Genomic DNA, 16675 nt, shown 5'->3' with positions numbered 1-16675 from the left:
AAATGCACAATTTAGGCTGAATTTGTCTAACATCTATTATATAAGTTGCAGAACATAAGTTTTTTAAATCCTTCCACTGATATTGGTTGATGCCTACTTGATATGACCACTGACACCACTTCTATGCTTAACTCACATTTCATACTATTGTGCATTTCATTTTTTTCTGTTTAATCTGTCATGCATGCTGGATTCTATTTGTTTGCTTTTGCAAGTATTGATATTGTTTCTCTCCTCTTCTCCAGTGAGGTTCCTTGTTTTTTGTATGCACTGGTTTCTTGAAACCAATTCCCAGTATCAAGTAAATAATTTGAACAAAAAAATTTGACCTCCCAAAAGCTCCTTTCGTTTTAAAGCATGATTCCTTTTGTCTTAATGTAATATTGTAAGTACATTCTGAATAACATTTTCTTTTCCCAGTATAGCAATACAAATCTCAAATTGGCCGACCCTGTGAAATGTAATTGAAGAATAAAAGCCCCTGCAGTAAAGTATCTTGTCCCTTGAATGAATGACTGACTGCATTTTGTAATTTAGAATCGCATCTGGGAGTCAGAAACCTGAAGGAATATGTTCCTTTCTCAACTCAGAGCTGTGACGTCAGCAGTCCTAGCTCTCCCTACATGGAAGCTGGTAAATATTACTTTAAATCTGTTTTTTAATTGTTGTTTAAAGTTGCATGCTAAATTCTTTTGTTTTGGATGTTTCTGATTGCACCCAGTGATTTGGTAGGTCATGAGGATTGAGCCTTTTTTCATTAATTTCAATAATTTAGATTTCCCTGCCTTTTGGTGAGATTTTTTAAACATTTTTTGTGCGCAGTGTGAATAGACATTATGTAACTCGCTTTTTTCACTTATCTCAGCTTTTATTTTTCTATCAACACTTCACCAAAGCAGTATTCAAGTAATTTAGGACCATTGCTAATTTTATCTTACTTTTACACAAAGGTACAAGCTTAATTAATTTGACAGTAACTAGCATGTTCTTATAATTTTCCTCGGCGAGCACTTAAATCACATTTTGGTGTTGCAGTATCAAATGTTAAATTAGTGAATTAATTAGGTTATATTATTTAAAAGATGTACAAGAATGATAATTGCCCTGAAACACATGATACTATATTTTTGGGTACAATCAATAGCAATGTATTTAATTTTAGGAAGGGAAACTTTAATTGTATGTCATGGCCTTCTGATAAGTTCTTAATACCTCTGAGCAGTTCATGTCTAATCAGCCTATTCAAACATCAACAAATTAGTTTTTTTTAGAAGGTAACTAAATTTCAGATGTGTGTGGAATCTTCCAGTTATGTAGTTAAGACCTCACATTTTTGCTGGCGCTTTTTCAGTTTTTAGGTTATTTAGCATAATATGATGTTGCAGAATTCCAGAGTTTACTGAGATTTCGACATTGAGTGTTACTTGACAAAACACCTCAAATGGGCTGGGGAAAAAAATAATTGCAACTGGAGCATTTGTAAGCAATCATAACTGAAAAAGGATCATGCATTAAGTGAAAGATTTTTCCCCCCAAATTTCTTCCATTTTCCCAGTGAAAGGAAAATTTTCCAAATCTCTGACAGTATATATAAGAAAAGTGGAGACAGCCCATGTTTCTGACCCTGATTGAAAGATTTGGGCCATTATGCTCGCTGGTCTGTGACTGTTTATTGTCTGTTTTACCAGCTCATTTGAGGTGTTTTGATGTCAAGTAACACTGTATCAAAATCTCAGTACACTCTGGAATTCTGCAACATCGTCAGAATCCATGTTTCTTACCCTGATCAGACAAAAAAAGCACCCACTTACTTTCCTCCCAAATTTCTGGGTAATCTTCCAATGGGGGATCATTCCAAACTCACTCAGCACAGGAAACTCAGACATCAACAAAGGGAATTCATGCAAAAGCCACGTCCCCTTTATATGGTACTAGCTGCCATATTCAGGTAAGTAAAGAATTTAAATATCCCAAAGTTTCTTTGAAAAGCTATGGAAAGTAAGAGGGTAAGGTGGTTGAGATAACGGAGCAGGGTGGTGAAGTCGGGTGGGGTAGAGAATGGAGAGGCAGGGGTGAAGTGGGGTGGTGGGGGCTGGTCAGTGGCATAGACGGGGGATCAGTTAAATGTTTACCCAGGAGACTAGGATTTTCTGTCTAACATTTCCTGAGTGACTCTTCAGGTAAGTAACTTGGAACCGTTTGAAGTCTCCAACTTTGACTCGAGTTGGAGCCACTTTTGGAGAAACTTGAGGAGCAGGGATTGCCCATGGAAGTTCAAATGTCATGGGCAATTCCCATAGTCAGTGTTTTGGGACTTCTGATGGTATCTAGAGACTGGAGGAGCTGGGCTAATGTTTAATGTATAATGATTGAACTTAAACTTGCAATTTTGGTTTATTTTATTCTAGAGGGTGCCAATTACACACACAGTTCTGATGGAATGTTTCGCCGACCGTCACAAGGCCAGTCTCTGATCAGCTATCTGTCGGAACAGGACTTTGGAAGCTGTGCGGATTTGGAAAAGGTATATTTATGTTTCCTTTTTTATTTGTTCATGGGATGTGGGCGTCACTGACTGGACCAGCACTATTGCCCATCCCCAATTGGGCTTGTTCAGAGAGCATTTTAAGAGTCACAAGGATGGCAAATTTGCTTCCCCAAATGACGTTAGTGAGCCAGATGGGTTTTTACAACAATCGCCAATGGTTTTGTGGTCACCATTAGACTTTCGATTACAGATTTTTATCTACCATGGTGGGATTTGAACCCAGGCCCCCAGAGCATTACCCTGGGTCTCTGGAATACCAGTCTAGTGACAGTACCACTATGCCACTGCCTTCCCTTAATGATAAATATATGAAACATTGCTCTGGGTCTTCAATTTCTGTTCTCTTATTTTTTATTTATACTTTTGTGTTTGTGCACTGGAACTTTTTTAAGGATGAAGTAAATTAGGCTGTAGTGATAGTATGGGCTTTGAATTAACTTTCTTTTAATCCTGATTTATGTTAATTCTTGAGAACCACAGCTTATTCCTGGTCAGTTTTTTTTTGCCATGTTTAAAAATCGCTTGCCTGTTGTCTTATTTTATTTTCATTAACCCCACACCAAATCTTTCTTCAACTCTGTTTCTCTCAAACTTAGCACACCCAGACCACCTACCACCCAGTTTGAATGGTGTCATGAAGTTTTTTCTACTCTGATCTAATATTTGTACACAACTTTATAGGCACTTTCTCTGTTGCAATAGCATGATGCTTTAGTTTCTAACATTAGCTATTAGATGAGCTTAGAGTTATATTAGCAATGGCAAATCATGCTTTGTTTTTGTTCTGTGAGCTCTTGCCCACCCAAAGCCAAGTTTAACTGTCTGACAGATGTCTTTCAGGCAGACTTTCAGCCCATCTGCTTGGGTTAGGTTTATCTTTGGGTCCTGTTCTGTTTCAGATCAGCGTCTTTTTCTTTCTTCTAATTCCATGGCTATCTTGTGTGATGACAAACAGACCATTGAAAATTTTTATAATCTGTGAAAAGGTTTGGTTTAGGATAAGCATCAGTTCATTCTAAAATCATGTTTTATTTTCAGGCATGTTTGACTCTTTAATGCCTCCATTTTCCATGGTTCACTGTTTAAGTTCATCAGGTAGCAAAATGTTAAACGTGATATCTTGTTTACTAGAGATTCACTCTGAAGATGCAATGGACCTTTTTCAGGGCGTTTTAAAGAAGAGATTGAAATATGGAGCAAGTTTTTAGTCACTCGATAGTCAACTAACTTCTTTATTTTCTATTCTCTAACAGTCAAATATGGTTTGAATGAATATGAAAATTATAAAGCTAGCCTGTCCCTCTTCATCCATAGTGTAGGTATCCATGCTGAGCTAGGAAAAGCAAGGACAAGGTGTAGGATGACCAGTCCTGACCCAAACTCAACAGAAAAACATTTTTGACCCTTGAGATGAAATTTTGTATTCCTCTAAGTAAGATTCATGCTTAAAATTGTAAACTTGATATTAATAAAAACCTTAATATGCTACTTGTCTTTGGAAGCGCAGGGAGAAAGGATCTGAAGCTCCCTTTCCTGGCTTTGAGCTCTTAACAAGAACTGTTTTCTTTTTGAGGTGCAAGGGCCTAGAACTGACCTGTTTGACCAAGTACTCTCATTTCATCAATGGTAAAAATGTCTGAGGTTCACATCCGGATAATCTTAGCTTAATTTATGAGAGCTCCTTAGTGTGGGGGTGTTCTCATTAATTTTCCCCTTTCTTCTCACTCTGTGCTATTTTATTTACAAAATATATTGATATGTAAACTCAACCCTTTACTTAGGAGAATGCCCATTTTAGTATCTCTGAATCACTGATTGCTGCCATCGAACTGATGAAGTGCAATCTGATGAAGAAACAAATGGTGGATGATGATGAAGAGGACAGTGACAAAGAAATAAGAGAACTAAAACAGAAGATCCGTATTCGACGGCAGCAGATCCGTACAAGAAAGCTTCTGCCTGGAATGAGGGGCACTGAGTCAGACGGTATGTATGGATAATAAATCTTTGAATATTGAATCAGTCCTGATGTATGCTGAAGTGGCAGAATGTAGGAATGGTATGTGAATTTAATTTCCAGCACTGACGGAGAAAAGTGCAGCTGCCTTTGTTAATTAAATAGGTGTTGGCACCTTAGGAGTAGGTGGGATGTTGCATAGTAAAGTGCATTATCTTTAAAGAACCTAGCAGGGTGGCTGACCACTGCCATGCCAACCTGGTAGAGAGAAGTTTTTTAAATAACCTTGCTGCATGACCCCAGAGCCAAAATGATTCATTGTCCACTCCTAAAAGTGGACATTATCTGTGAGCCATCCCTGAATGGGTAAATAACTACGAAAGCAATGAATTGGGAGTGAGTGCATATATAAATGCATAAAATGGTAAAGGGAACCATTCTGACTAACAGCCTGCACCATTACATAATACCATTGGTTAAACAGATACATTAAACACATTAGAAATTAATTTAATTGGAACAAACCTTCAGGAAGAAAAATTGAAGTTGGATAATATTGAGTCTGGATTTATAATACTTCAAATGTGATTTAAACCATGGTAAATTGCAAAAATTCTGGATGTCTTCAAATTGTTGAAATATCTGCAGATACATTAGAATGCAGAGAATTCCTAGTTTAAAAACAGAATTTGTAGTTAAGAATTCTAAGTCAGTGGTACAAATTTGAAGAAGGATTTCTAGAAATTAATGATGCTTCAGCTCCATCACATTATCTAATGCTGAGTGATCTGGAGTCACACTGTCAGACCTATTTTTCAAAAAAGGTTCTGGTTGTGACTCTTCTAATGTGAATAGACAAATACTGATTTTATTGTCATTTAAGCAAAAAAGAAAACACTTGCGTTGATTTAGCATTTTTCACCACCTCAGGACATCCCAAAGTGCTTTCCAGCTAGTGAAATAGAATCACCGTTGCAATGCAGGAAAATATGGCAGCTAATTTGTACGAAGTAAAGTCCTAAAATAGTAATGACATAAACGGCCAGTCATTAATTTATAAGTAATGTTGCCTGAAGCATAAAATTTGATAAGGACTGTGGGGAAAAGTCCCTTGCAGCTTTGAATAGTGCTTTGGTATGTATTTTGCCAGCAGGGCAGATGGAATTTTGGCTTAACATCTCATCCCAAAGACAGCAGTCCCTCAATGCTGCACTGTAGTGACAGCCTAGTTTATGTGCTCCAAACTTTAGTGGTGTTTGAACCATGATCTTCTAACTCAGGTGATGTTGCCACTCAGCCATGCTGAGTTAATTCATCATGGGTGTTATCTGCGCATTTCTTAACTTTCTATTCAGTTCAATTGCTAAATAAACCCCTTGTAAAATGCTAAATTTTTACAAAAATGTTTTCTCCTCCACAGCCTGCACCACAGAGAGTGGGTCCCCTATCAGTTCTCATGATTCTGCACCGCTATCAGATTCTGGATCTACTGATGGAGTGGATGAATTTGAGTTGAAAGGTATTGTCAGAGGCAAAAGTGCAAATTGTGGAACAGTAAAAGTTCATTTTGCTTATGTAGTTGCTTTTCAGTAGATTACATACAATTGCACTATCCTGGATTTTCTTCAACTATTTAATTTTGAGAAAGGTGAGTAACCCAGGATAAAAATTGTAAGACCAAAACTCTGATTTTTGATAACTTGGAGTTTTACTAATTATTTCACAAATGACATTCTAGTAGTGACAGTATGTAGAACATTTCATAAGCTTTGTCTAGCTTCTTAATATATACCTGCAATCATTATTGGTAGATACATAGCTTGTGAATTAATTACATTTGGCATATAATTCACATATCTAGCACTTTGCAAGGGAGAGCAAAGGGAATTCTTATTATTGTCTCCCTAAAATTGCACGCAACCTTTATTGAAGAATGTGCTCAAGTTGGGGAACTTTCATTTTAAACATTTCAGAACCTTGGATCTTGTATCTGTGTTATCTCAATGAAAATAAATTCAATTCTGTTAACTTCACCCTTTATAAGTTTGCATTCTGAATACTGAAAGCAGCTTTTAGTTTTCTACTATATTTCAGTGCGATTACATACTTTTTGAAGGAGTCATCACTGTTTAAGACAAATGCATCAAGCAAAGGACATTATCATCACTCTACAGGGGGACTGTAGCCAATTTGACTATCATTGGTTGCTTTATCTAGAACGTTTCTTACCATTCTATTTAGATTTGATACTATCTTTGCTATACATTGTCAACTGTCTCCACTTGTAAAGATATTTTGAATGGGAAATTCAAAATAACCATATTTGCATTAAAGAGTCAACTTTGTTTTAAAGCTTGAATTGTCTAAGGTTATCAAGAGGCAGATGCTTTAAAACAGAAGTTTTTTACCGAGAGAAAGGGTCAAATGCTCTCACTTCAGGCATGTTGCAAAGTCTATGCCGTATGAGCGCTCCAAATGTGAGGGAAGAGACAATGTCAAAGAACATGCCAAGAATGCAGGTGTTAAGAGCAAATTCGAAACCAACAAGAAAAAATAGAAGGGAATAACTTTTTAACTATCCTAAAGCAGCATCACATGCTGAAGTTAAATCCCAGAAGTCTGAGCTTAGCTGCAAGCTGCCTATATCAATTATATTTTTATTCTGTTCAATCTGCAGTAAAGTATCCAGGAGTCTAGAAATAGACTGTATCCAATTTTGTAATGTACATCAAAATATCAATTTATCCTCCTTTTTCCTGTTCCCCAAATTGACCTGCTCTTGCTTGACAAGATAAGCAGTGGAGACCATTCTGACATTGGTCACTGTTCTTTCTCTACCTGTACTCCTTTAATAAAAGAGGCATATGCAGAAGGTCATAGTGATCGTAATTTTTACAAAGTTTGTACCATCTACTGTGGTTTAACATAATTAATAACACTTCTCTAGCTACCTGGACCTTAACTACTGTTAATTTTTTGTGGCTTCATAAACATAAAATTATTGCAGCTGATTGGTATTAAATGTGACTTAAAGAAAATCTAGCTTACTGTACATTAAATATCTATGTATTGGTATAATCGTTACTGCAGTCTGCAAATAGTGATTTCACAGTTTGACATCTGCAACGCAACAAGAGGTCATCTGTTTTATTATATACCTTCTGTTCTTTTCCCCCACTCCATTAAATGGCATGTTTGAAGAAGTGGCACACTTGAGACTGTCTCAGATCTGTTTTAGTTGATCTGTTCAGCAATCATTAGTAGACAACATTTTGAGGAAAGAAATCTTCTAATACCTCTCAAAGTATTGTGCTTTTATTTTGAAAATTCTACTGTTGAGCATTCCCTTAAGATGTAAATTCTGTTTTTATTTTTCCATTAAAACCATTATATTTTTAATTCAGCACATTTAACCATTAAATGGATAAGTATTAGAACGGTAGTTGTAGTTTACTTTTAGCTTCATTAGGCAGGGCTTTACTGCCAACCTGCCTGCATATTACTGCTCTTAACTGCTGCGGGGAAAAGCTGTTAAAATGATGTGAATCTTATTATCACTGTGTCATACAGATTGTATTGATGAGTCAAACCTCATTCACATGTCAGCGAATGGGCTCTCAGCATCAATGGCATCATTGTTTTCAGGTATTTCATGAGTGATTTAGATGTTGTCTGATTTATGTTCCCAATGCTTGATTTCCGCAGTACTTCAGGGAGAGCTCAGTCTGCTAGCAATAGGCTTTTTATAATTTTGTCTAATTTTCTAATTTTATTTTCACTCATTTATTTTCTGGTGTTTAAAACCAATGAACCCCTAACACAAAGGTGCAAGACTTATTGTACACTTGTCAAACTTTGTCATTTCAAAATTGCCAAAAAAATTGTCATTCACCAATTAATGTGACATGTGAGACCAATTTAGTGCTAAAAGAAATATTGAATCCTTCACAGGCATCAGACAGGTGAGGCCTGCATCCTATCAAAGATGAAAAGGGATTGTTCCAGTGTACTCCTTGCATTTCAGACAAAGGGATCAGGAGACTGTTTTGCCTTTCTAAATTTGAAGGAAAGCTTTCTTTCGAAAATATTTGTATTTAATGCATAGTACACATGAGTGTCTAGTTTCTGAGATTTCTGCTGCTGTTGGTGAAACCAAGTGCTTCCCCACATGGGAACAGAATGGGTGAGAACCAGAGGGCTTGTTGAAAGTTGTCCCTGGTCAACTGTTGCATGTCAGCAGTCAAGCAGCAATGGAAAAGGCCTTTAAGTAGGCTGATAGCACAGGAGAGAAATCAGAGAGCAGAAAAAAACATTTTTTTTTAAAAAGCGATTTGTTATTGAAACATTGTTTTGTGTACTTAAATACAAGTTCATCAAAGGTCAAGCTCTTAAATCAAGTCCTAAAGGTCCACAAAAACACTTGTATTTTGTGAGCGAAGATCCCTTGTTTTGTTTCCACTGATTTTCTACTTTAATTTTCCCACCTCTTTAACACAGCAGCTTTAATTTAGATAAAATTCCATAGGTGTCAGTAGCCCATGTCCAAGTGGTCATTTATCATGTGTTGCCATCATATCAAGTAGCAGGTTATTTACAGCTGAGGCAATTGCAACTCTAGAATCACTTTCTACAAGTTTCTGGAAATGAGATCTCATTGCATTTTGGAAGGAGGATCCCTAATTGGTTGATTTTCCTTTCTCCTAATCTGGAGGCATTGAGGCCAGTTGTACTTTTCAATGCTATCCCAACCAAGCTCATCTAACTCAGTGCAGTTATTGGTGCTCTTGAATGTTGTGTTTATTGTTAAACTTGTATTTTTTTTTTGCTCCAGCAAATTTGTAGTCAAAGTCTGTAGCTCTCCCTGGAGTTCTCTGGTTCTTTGTTTTGTGTTGGTTTTTGTTGTAGTTAGGCTCCAGAAAGGACCTTTCCTTTAGAAAAGTAAACAGTCTGTTTATTACTTGGGGTTGGAAAAATCTGATCTTTACACTATTATATGGCTGTGCAGTTAATAAATTAGAGTTACTCTCCATAATGTTCCCTTCCATTTTCATATAATTATCATCTCTGAGGGGGATGTTGGCTAAATAAGCTAAACTGACACTAATAAGGAAAAGTACATTTGAAAATAAGTGCTGTGAATTCTTGTGTACGGCCATGTCAGAACTCCGAATTAACTGATCTGCTAGACCAAGACCAGTAAGATTATCAATAGACCAGTTGCCGTTTGAGTTTGTCTGGTCTGATGTATTGGGAAAGCATTCTAGTATTTGGCACATTTATTGCATAGCCCTCATACATAGGGTTAAGATCTCTTCTTTTGGCATTTTGCAAATTGGCCTGAGACTTGGGTTAAAGGGCAGAATACTTGTGAATTCTGTCATGTTGGCAGATCACTACAGTGACCAATCCTGGCCTCTGCTCATTCTGCAGTCTTGTGAACTTCCCTATAAGAGCGAATACAATTAATTAGGGTTATAAAAGTGGCGAAACTTGCTATCTTTTTTCCAACCCTGGTTCATAATTAGCATTAACTTTTTTTTTATTTGAAAAGGCGCTATTTCTTGTGCTTAAGAACTTTTGACTTTTTATTCCACTACCTGTCACAGTTTAAACTGCTAGCAGTGTTCTAAGGAATGGTCCTTTTGCAAGTATTGTGCTGTCTTAGCGTTCTCCATTTTTAACTGGATTTAATCTGCGTCCATTGTTAAACTTGGTGGTTAGGTTTGTTGTTGAGTATAAAATGTTGCCACGTTTCATCTGCTTTTTGAGTACAGTTCCAGAGCTAGCTAAATGTCTACGTTTTCGTGTTCCATGGGTTTGATTTTTACTGTAGAATCCCTTAGCACAACTTATTCCTGTTCACAAAAGTTATTATGTAGTTTTTCAAACGTGTGCCAATGATTACAGATGATGAAACTCAACAAAATATAACTTCTTTTCTCTTAATTATAAAGAAACTAATGTAGCTCATTTGTTAAGTGTTGTTGAGCTTTAATTGTCTGTTGGTCACGTGGACTTTTATAAATGTTACCTAAGTGACATTTACTTAAACTTTTAAATGAGCAGTTTGCAAGATGTGTTGTCTATATAGTGGGGAAAAAAATTGTCTCATTCAATGTTCATTATGTGGATGAAATCTCACCTTTTTGTATCAAAACAAACCTGACAAAAGCGCAATAACTTTTTTTTTATTCATTTAGAGGATATGTGCTTTGCTGGCTGGACCAGTATTTATTGCCCACCTCTATTAGCATAAAATTGATCATGATACTGGACAGTCACTATTGTTCATTTGAATTACTGTTTAAAATAGTTATGACTTTAGTTTGGGTACATTTTTTTCTCCTCCTTGGCTAAAGGGATGGACATGTGACACTTAAGCTTCAACCAGTGCCACACTATCACTGGCTTCTAGGAATTGTGCAATGATTTCTTCCCCCACCACCACCCCCCTCCCACTCCAATATCCCCTGGTCCTGTTGGAAACTCATTGTAGGAAGTAACAGGCGTAAGCATGTGCCCTACTGTTCTTTGATCAAATATTTAGACCCCCAAGTCATTAACAATTTCAGTATTGTTAATCCATTGGTCTTGTTTGAAATGAGTTGCAGGTTGTAAATTGCATTTTTGGGCTTACATGCAGTAAAGTCCACTTTTACCTTGCCTATTAGCACTCTGAAAATCAGGATCTGTATTTGCAGAAGCTTTTTTAAATCTGTTAGGCATGCTGTATTAGTAGTGGAATGGTTCCTTCAGACTTTGGAAATATCCTTTTGAGTTCAGGTTGTGGTCCTTAAGGAATATCTTGAGAGCTGTGTGTTGTTTTGTTTTCCAGATGCAGATATTAGAAGGAGTTTGGCTTCAAGGAGTAAGTCGGCGATGAACTCTGAGGCCATGTAAGACTAAGTAAAAACTGTATCGAAGTTTTCACTTGGAGAGTTTAACCATATATAAAATCTATATATAATTGATGTGAATTGCACTTTTAGGTAATAAACTTCACCTTCACTGTTGATTATAAAATCTGTTAATTTTAATTTCCATTGGTTAGGTCAGCAGGTTTGAAGAATTGTAACCATTCCCACCAAAACTAGGGAGAACATTATAAGACAAATTATGAACCAATAATCCAAAGGTGGGGGGCTGGTAGTGCGATTGTTGCATGATATAGTGCACCCTCCCTGATTTAGTTTTGTTGAGGTTACACACCACAGAAATAACATTGATTTGCAGTTTAAGATATTTGCTAGAGTACTATTATCAATTATTTTTGCATGGCTTGTCTAACTGACAAACGTTATTTTAAACGATGTTTGAGTGTTGCTCACACCATTCTCTTCTGACGTATCTTCTCCATATGTCCCTAGGTGTGACTTCTCTTCTCTGTTTTCACCCTTACCGGTTCCATCATAGCCAGATTATCTCTGCCAGTAGCTTCTCTTTTCAGCCCACACTATTCCTGTGGGAGCCCCTCAAGGATTTATCCTGGATCCCTTCTCTTCCTCACTATTTGCTACTTTTTGACAACACCACACACACAGTCAATATCCACACGTCCTTCTCACTCAGGCGTAACCACCTGTCTCCACATGTGCCCCTTGCTAAATAGAATATTTTGAGGAAGTAAGTAGGAGGATTGATGAGGCTAATGCAGTGGATGTTGTCTACATGGATTTTAGTAAGGCATTTGACAAGGTTCCACGTGGCAGACTGGAAGTTGGTGAGTTGGATCCAAAATTGACTCATCAACAGGAAACAAAGGATAATGGTCGATGGATGCTTTTGCGAATGGGAAGCATTTTCCAGTGGTGTTCCACAGGCCTCAGTGTTGGGGCCTTTGCTGTTTGTTGTATATATTAATGATTTGGACTTAAATGTGGGAGGCATGATTGGGAAATTTGCAGGTGATGCAAAAATTGGCCATGTAGTTGATCGTGAAGAGGGATAGCTGCTGTCTCCAGAAAGATATCAACGGTTTGGTTGACTAGGCAGAAAAGTGGCAAATAGAATTTAATCTAGAAAAGTGAGGTGATGCATTTGGGGAGGTCAAACAATGCAAGGTAATGCTCAATAAACATGAAATTATTGAGAGGGATTGAGGAAGTGAGAAACCTTGGAGTGCGTGTCCACGGGTCCCTGAAGGTGCAGGACAGGTGGATAAGGTGGCCAAGAAAACATATGGAATGCTTTCCATTATTGGATGAGGTATTGAATACAAAAGCAGGCATGTAATGATAGAATTGTATAGGATGCCGGCCACAGCTGGCATTTTGTGTACAATTCTGGTCACCACATTACAGAAAGGACATCATTGCTCTGGACAGAGTACAGAGGGAATTTACCAGAATGTCGCCAGGGCTTGAAATTTGCAACTATAAGGAGAGATTGTATAGGCTAGAGTTGTTTTCCTTAAAACAGAGGAGGCTGAATGGTGACCCAATTGAGATGTACAAAATTGAGGAGGCTAGATAGGGCAGACAGGAAAGACCTGTTTTCCTCCTAGCTGAGGGGTCAATTACCAGAAGGCATAGATTTAAGTTGATTGGTAGAAGGATTAGAGGGGACATGAGGAAAATCCTTTTCATCCACAGGGTGGTGGGCATCTGGAATTCACTGCTTAGATTGGTGATTGAAGCTGAAACGCTCAACTCATTTGAAAGGTACCTGGATCTGCACTGGAAGTGCTATAACTTGCAAGGCTATAGACAAGGGGCTGGAAAATGGGATTTAAAATGAGTGGCTGGTTTCTTTTTTTTTGTCTGACACAGACACAATGGGCCGAATGGCCTCTTTCTGCATTGTAACTTTACTATAGTCCTATGGTATGCTGATGATTCTTAGCTCTACCTCTCTACCAGTTCTCTGGTTCCCTACTTTTCCTGTGCTGTCAAACTGCTTGCCTGGCACCCAGTCTTGGATGAACTGCAATTTGCTCCAGATAAACTTCGGGAGGAGCGAAGCCTTGTCCTGAATCCCCATCATGTTAATGACTCCATTCAGCTTCTTGGCCAGACTGTTTGCCATCTCAACATCCCGATCATTCTTAAGATAAGCTTCCGATCCCAGCTCCTCTCGATAACTAAGAGAACCTAATTCCACCTGTTTAACACCACCCACCTCAGCCCATAAACTAGGAAATGGTGAACTGGGGGCCACGAGAGAGTGTTGTTCTGATATAAATAAAACATATTATTTAAAGAATTCAGTCATTACATGCTAATTACAAATTAAAACTAATAATATAATCAACAGTCAAGGTTAAAAACAGACCTTTTTGTTAAAAGGAAAATTATTCACTGGTCCTCATCATTTAGTTCTGTTTTCTATTGAGGGCAACAAAATAAATTTCAATATCTTTGGAGTTGGGCTTGAAAATGTACAAGGCTGCAATGAGCTGCAAGTTGGTAGAAAATGCTCAAGGAGACAAACCTGTACTGCAAAGTATTGCAAATATATGAATTAAAATTGAAGCAATGTTCTATACAGGAATAAAATTCACAAGATCTAACCCCAGTTATAAGTTTTCTATGAAGCTGCTGAACAGAGGAGCAGCTGAATTTAGACTGAAAACTAACTTGCCACAAATGGGTAGTTAATGGCATTGACTTTTTGGCAGAGCAGGCAAAGCCTCGAGAAACGGAATAAAATGGTCCCGTAGTTACAAGTGATGTCATTTAAAAATGTACACCACTGATTTAACTGTAGACATCAGGGAGGTTGAGCATTTCCCAGGCATTATATTCCAGGAGGTGATCACCCCACAGGCAGAGAGAGTTCAGGATAGTAGATGGGTGGCCATCTGGAAGAGCAGGAAGTGAAGAAGACTTTGGGGTGTGTGCCACTCTCAAACCAGTACTCAACATTGGAGATTGCTGGGAATGATGACACCTTGAAGGAATGCAGTTCAGACCTGAGTACTAATGACCAAGGGACTACACAGTAGGAAACAGCAAAGCATAGAAATGCAGTCATTATAGGAGATTCCATTGTCAGGGGACACAGAGCATTTCTGTAAAGATCACCATAAGTCCTGCATGGTGTGCAGTCCCCTGGTGCCAGGGTGAAGGGCATCATGGAGAGGGTGCAGAATATTATGAAAGGGATGGGTTTGGGGTTGCGGGGAAGAGAGAAAGTCAGAAGTGGTACCAATGAGCTATGTTGGTACCAATGGGAGAGAGCAGGTGTTAGGTCCTATGTTCAGATTTTCAGGTGCTGGAGAGGAAGTTTAAAAAGTAGCATTTCAAAGGTAGTAACCTCTGATTACTCACAGTGCTGCATGCTGGCAAGATTAGAAATAAGAAAATAGAAAGGAATAATGTGTAGTTTTAAGTATAGTGCAGGAGGGAGGGCTTTAAATTCTTGTAGCATTGAGGCCAGTTCTGAGGCAGGAGGCACCTATTCAAAAGAGATGGACTGCACTTCAACAAGGGACCAGTGTCCTTGTAGGGAGCTTCACTAGTGCAGTGGCTAGGGTTTAAACTAAATTGGCAAGAGGATGGGCACCAGCATATAGAAGCAGAAAAGAGGAATAAAGTGCATAAAGTGAGTGTGTTGGATACTAGAGAAAGAAGTAGTACCATATTAGATAGGAGCAGACTAAGAAGGAATACAAGGACAGGTTTAGAATCTATATATGTAAACAGCATGCTGAATAAGTTTAGTGAACTACAAGCACAAATAGCCAGATGGGAACATGATGTACTGGCAATAATGGCAATATGACTTAAAATAGTGAGGACTGGGCACTTAATATTCATGGATACAAAGTGTTCAGAAAAGATCAGGAAAGGAAAAAAGGGAGTTGGGGTGATATTACTAATCAGGGAATTGTAGTGTGGGAAAGAACATAAGAAATAGGAGCAGGAGTAGGCCATTTGGCCCCTCAAGCCTGCCCCACCATTCAATAAAATCATGGCTGATCTGCCCCAGGCCTCAGCACCTCTTTCGTGCCAGCTCATCACCCTCAATTCCCCGATATTTCAAAAATCTATCTACCTCTTTAAATACTTTCACTGATCTCGCCTCCACAACTCTCTGGTGTAGAGAATTCTAGACATTCACTACCCTCCGAGAGAAGAAATTCCGCCACATCTCAGCTTTAAAGGAGTGTCCCCCTATTCTGTAACTATGTTCCCTAGTTTGAGATTCCCCCACTAGTGGAAACATCTTAACACCTATCCTGTCAAGTCCTTGGATGTCCTTGAGGGGATAAGCAGAAAGGGTATGATCATGTTACTGGGTATATTCCCTAGGCTTCAATTGTGAAGAAAGTGAGATGTAGGAGCAAATCAATAATATTAAGGAACTTTATCCAAGCATTGATTGGAATAGTGTTGGACTAAAGGAGGGGGAGGAATTTATGAAACATGTTCAAGAGAATTTCCTTGACCAGTATGTTCATGGTTCAATTAGGAAGAAGGCATTTCTGGATCTGATGCTAGGGAATGAGGTGGGGCAAGTGAATCAAATGTCTGTGACAGAAGAATGATCATTGTATCATAACGTTTCAACCAATAATGGAGAAAAGCAAGGAACAATCTAAAATCGAACATCTAAGTTGAAGGAGGGGTAACTTCAATGGGATGAGAGAGGATCTAGCCTGAGTAAAATGGAACCAAAGACTGACAGGAAAACCTGGAACAGAACAGTGGGTGGAGATGATGTTTCAGATACAGGCTAGTTACATTTCAACAAGAGTGAAAGGTAGGGGAACCCAAGCCAGGGTCCAGAGATGAAGAGGGAGATAGAAAGCATGATGAAACAAAAAAACAAGCGGGCGTATGATGCATGTCAGATGCCCTTTTCAAGAAGGGCCAGGCAAAATACAAGAAGTTGAAAACGGAAGTGAAGAAGAAAATAAGACTGGCACAGAGAAGAGTATGGGAATAGATTGGCAGTTAACCTAAAAGGGGTACCCCAAAATCTTCCACCAGCATGTAAATAGTAAGCAGTTAGTAAGAGGTGGGATGGTTTCTATCAGGGACAAAATGATGTATGCTTAGAGGCAAAGGCTAGAATAGTTGATGAGTACTTGACATTGGTGTTTACTAAGGAAGAGAACACTGACAAAATACTAGGAAAGCAAAGTTTGGTACAAGTAATGGATCGGTGAAAACTGATAGGCAGAGTGTGTTGGAAAGGCTGGCTGTCTTTAGTGGATGAGTTGCCTG

General features: G+C 38.2%; 1 protein-coding gene across 5 annotated transcripts in view; it reads left to right on the top strand.

Annotated features, from left to right (window-relative positions):
* rubcn (rubicon autophagy regulator) overlaps positions 1-16675 on the top strand; it is a 61996-nt gene that overhangs the window by 26001 nt on the left and 19320 nt on the right. For 3 of the 5 annotated variants that reach the window (XR_005946253.1, XM_041214102.1, XM_041214132.1), the window contains 6 exons: positions 538-633; positions 2409-2524; positions 4330-4534; positions 5926-6024; positions 8076-8150; positions 11341-11401. Coding sequence is in view for 4 of the 5 variants with exons in the window: in XM_041214102.1 (XP_041070036.1) it covers positions 538-633; positions 2409-2524; positions 4330-4534; positions 5926-6024; positions 8076-8150; positions 11341-11401 (652 nt within the window). In the remaining variant the exon portion in view is untranslated. The remainder of the gene's footprint in view (positions 1-537; positions 634-2408; positions 2525-4329; positions 4535-5925; positions 6025-8075; positions 8151-11340; positions 11402-16675) is intronic. The other 2 variants (XM_041214123.1, XM_041214113.1) reach the window with 2 other exon arrangements.

The sequence above is a fragment of the Carcharodon carcharias genome, chromosome 2 (genome assembly GCF_017639515.1).
Source record: "Carcharodon carcharias isolate sCarCar2 chromosome 2, sCarCar2.pri, whole genome shotgun sequence".
In the NCBI taxonomy this organism is placed as follows: Eukaryota; Metazoa; Chordata; class Chondrichthyes; order Lamniformes; family Lamnidae; genus Carcharodon; species Carcharodon carcharias.
This window is presented reverse-complemented; position numbering and strand designations above follow the sequence as displayed.